Source organism: Austrofundulus limnaeus, unplaced genomic scaffold, assembly GCF_001266775.1.
Source record: "Austrofundulus limnaeus strain Quisiro unplaced genomic scaffold, Austrofundulus_limnaeus-1.0 Scaffold2339, whole genome shotgun sequence".
NCBI lineage: Eukaryota > Metazoa > Chordata > Actinopteri > Cyprinodontiformes > Rivulidae > Austrofundulus > Austrofundulus limnaeus.
In genome coordinates this window covers 22,527-26,659 of record NW_013954741.1, presented here as the reverse complement: position 1 = coordinate 26,659, position 4,133 = coordinate 22,527, and the positions used below count along the sequence as shown (strand labels likewise).

Below are 4,133 nucleotides of genomic sequence, written 5' to 3'. Positions count from 1 at the left end.
ATACAACCCTCCACATACAACCCTCCACATACAACCCTCCACATACAACCCTCCACATACAACCCTCCACATACAACCCTCCACATACAACCTCCCACATACAACCCTCCACATACAACCTCCCACATACAACCCTCCACATACAACCTCCCACATACAACCCTCCACATACAACCTCCCACATACAACCCTCCACATACAACCCTCCACATACAACCTCCCACATACAACCCTCCACATACAACCCTCCACATACAACCTCCCACATACTGTACAACCCTCCACATACAGCCCCCCACATACAACCCTCCACATACAGCCCCCCACATACAACCTCCCACATACTGTACAACCCTCCACATACAACCTCCCACATACAACCCCTCCACATACAACCCCCCACATACAACCTCCCACATACAACCCCCCACATACAACCCTCCACATACAAGCCCTCCACATACAACCCTCNTCCTCCACATACAGCCCCCCACATAAAATCCTCCACATACAACCCTCCACATACAACCCTCCACATACAATCCTCCACATACAACCTCCCACATACAACCCTCCACATACAGCACCCCCACATACAACCTACCACATACAACCTCCCACATACTGTACAACCCTCCACATACAACCCTCCACATACAACCTCCCACATACAACCTCCNACATACAACCCTCCACATACAACCCTCCACATACAACCTCCCACATACAGCCCCCCACATACAACCCTCCACATACAAGCCCTCCACATACAACCTCCCACATACTGTACAACCCTCCACATACAAGCCCTCCACATACAAGCCCTCCACATACAACCTCCCACATACAACCCTCCACATACAACCCTCCACAGCAACCTCCCACTTACAACCCCCCACATACAACCCTCCACATACAACCCCTTATTTACCTGCTAAACAAACAGAAGTTCAATCATGTCCACTGCTTGTTGTTTAAACATGGGAAAGTGTGTTTTCAATGAGACTTGACTTGATATGAGTGATTTTTTTCACACAGTTGAAAGCGTTTCACAGCTGTCAGATATGACAGTTTCATTCAAATAATTTAGTGTTCTTGTATTAAAATTAATTATTCTTTAATGATAAAAATTGATAGCAAGGTTTCTATTATAAAATTTCTGGGACCATTTAAATGTTTCTGTTAATGTGTCGATTTGGCCTTAAATGTCATTACTAATGGTCTTAAAAGGTCTTAAATTTAACTTAATGAAACCTGCATGAACCCTGTAAAAAACAAAACTAAGTAAAAACCATAAATAACCAGACTAGAATTAACAAAACACTAGCTAAAACTGTAACCAGAATAGCTAGATGGTAAAAATAGTAAAATGGTATCTAGAACTTTAGTCATTTTGAACTCAAATTAGCAAAAGTTCAGCCATAAATAGCAAAAGGCTAGCCAAATGTAACCAAGAGTGGCTAAATGTTAAAATAAGCAAGTCTAGCAGAATGGTAGCTAAACGAGAGCTAAAATTAACAAATATCTAGCTAAAAACTAAAGGGAAACGTAAGCTAAAGTATGTTGATGCAAAATTTTATAGATGGCACTTTTGAAAGACTTGAAAATCTAAATGTATTTACATGGTAAAATATTTAAAGTCACATCACTGATCTTAATGAGCTGAACATTTTGATACTTAAACTGTTAAAATAGCACAAAACATGCAATACTTAAGCTGAAAAATAATAATAATAATAATAAAATCAACAGTGCGAGTGCTGAAGCATCATTCACACATGAAAAAGAAACAGCACAGTTGTTATTTTGGATTTCAGGCACTGAAGCTGGCAGGAGCCCAGGTCCTGGAGCCAGTGATGTCCCTCGAGGTGACTGTGGATGAGGGGCTCCTCAGCTTTGTGCTGGGGGACTTGGCCCAAAGACGAGGGATGGTTCGAGAGATACAGAGCCGCCATGACAGCAAGGTGCTGCTGGCCACGGTGCCGCTAGCGGAGATGATGGTGAGAAGACGTTTTATTTTTTCTCTCTTTGGTTTATTTTCCAGAAAATAATGAATTGTTCACATCTGTTTGCGCCTCAAAGGGCTACTCAACCACGCTGCGAACTTTGACCTCTGGCAATGCCACCTTCTCACTGGAGCTGGACACCTATGAGGCCATGAACCCCCAGGACCAGAACTCTCTGCTGAAGAAGATGTCTGGTCTGCTGTGATCCTGACAAGCTGCTGAGGCTGGGACTAATTATCAGGCCTCTGATGAACTCTCTGAGGGTGTGAGCTCAGATCTGTTATGGTCATTTAGCAGACATTTCATTCCTGTACCATGAAAAGGTGGGAAACCATGCGATTCCCTGAGCATGGATGGTTAAACTTGGTCATTTTAACAGGTATTGAACCAAAATTTGGTGTGGAAGTTGAGTCCTCCCTAATACTCTGACCTCAACTTAAAAATAAAAACATTAAACACCACTGGAGAAATGATTATTTCAACATTTTATTCACAATTTTATCAACAGTCATGAAAACAACATGTATACTCATAGAGTTATCACTTCGATATGAAAACAAAATAAATCATTTAAAATCTGTGCAAGCTTTAAAAAGGCAGCTAAGCTTTTTGATTTCAGTTTTAAACCCAAACACGGGGTTGATTGTGTACAATTGTTCGTCCCTTTTCTGTCCCCAGGCCAGCCCCTCTCTTGTCCTCAGAGACCCTTGTACTCTTTCGGACAAAAGCTGGAAAACAGCGGCTCAGCTGGGATCCCGCGCCTTACAGAGAGGAAGCGAACACGTTACTTTAACAGGAGTGTTACATGATTACAGCACGCTGCAGGCTCAGTACTTACTCCACCAAACGGCAGCGGTGCGCAGACAGTCTGTTGAAGGCGTCACCAATGTCGGTCACGTCTTTGGCGCTCCACAGCCGCTCCGCCACGGCACAGGCACGAGGCCTGAGAGGCAACAACCAAAATGAAAGAAATCAGGCTCCTTGTTGGATACAAATTAATTACGAAAATGTTGGGATGTTGTGTAAAATGTAACTACAATTTAATGATTTGCAAATCAATTGTTTTATTCACAGTGGAACATAGTAAACATATCAAATGTTGGAACTAAGATACTGTACTATATTACTGTACTGTACCATTGCAAATAGGGTTGCCACCTGTCCCGTATTGGCTGGGATTTCCCGTATTTTCAGCCCAATTGAAGTGTCCCGCACGGGACGCTCGTCCCGTATTCTGACCGCATCCTGAAATAACAATTCTGTGCCGTCGGTGCGCCTCAGCTCCTGCTCTCCCACAGAGAAGTGCTGCTGCCTGCCTGCAGGCACAGCCTCCTCGCCCCCTCCCTTCCTTTCCTTTTCTCAATGCTCGCTCTCTGACACACAAAAGCGCAGAGAGAGAGACATACGCACGGCTGCCTGCTTAACAACGTGCTGCTCAGACGAGAGAGTCACGGAGCAGGTAACGTCTTTCTCATTAACATATGATAACATTCAGCTTTTGGTCAAACTTAATTCTTCACAAAGAAGCAGAAATAAGTTCAAATTACTCCACAGTAGGGCTGCCACAAACAATTATTTTATAATCGATTAATCACCGATTATTTTTTCGATTAATCGGATCATAGGTTAATTGAATATAAAACATACAGCTTATCGTGCCAGAATGCAGCTGCTATTATATAACCATGGTTAGATTTTAGCTATATGCTAACTAAAAATAATTGCTGTGGAAGGTAAGTTCTGCTCTGCAGATATTACACAGGTTTCTCTTTCATTTTCTTAAAATGATCCCACACTCTGAGCTCTGTTGTCAGGTAGCCATGATACCAGAGCCTGTCTGTATAATGTCTTGTGACGTCCACGGCCTACCCCAGTTANCACTTACAACCCCCCACATACAACCCTCCACATACAACCCTCCACAGCAACCTCCCACTTACAACCCCCCACATACAACCCTCCACATACAACCCTCCACAGCAACCTCCCACTTACAACCCCCCACATACAACCCTCCACATACAACCCTCCACAGCAACCTCCCACTTACAACCCCCCACATACAACCCTCCACATACAACCCTCCACAGCAACCTCCCACTTACAACCCCCCACATACAACCCTCC

General features: G+C 43.7%; 2 protein-coding genes across 2 annotated transcripts in view; one reads left to right on the top strand and one right to left on the bottom strand.

The window, feature by feature from the left end:
- Positions 1–1,817: 1,817 nt before the first annotated feature.
- On the top strand, positions 1,818–2,467 carry LOC106510823 (ribosome-releasing factor 2, mitochondrial; the record flags this gene model as incomplete). The annotated part of the gene is given in 2 exon segments (XM_013999549.1): positions 1,818–2,000; positions 2,083–2,467. Coding segments are annotated over 2 exon segments (312 nt in total), but the record flags the coding sequence as incomplete, so codon positions are not given.
- Positions 2,468–2,479: 12 nt separating this feature from the next.
- hexb (hexosaminidase B (beta polypeptide)) overlaps positions 2,480–4,133 on the bottom strand; it is a gene marked incomplete in the record, with an annotated part of 21,950 nt that continues 20,296 nt past the window's right edge. Inside the window, 2 exon segments of the mRNA XM_013999547.1 lie at positions 2,480–2,767; positions 2,845–2,949. Coding sequence (XP_013855001.1) covers positions 2,704–2,767; positions 2,845–2,949 — 169 coding nt within the window.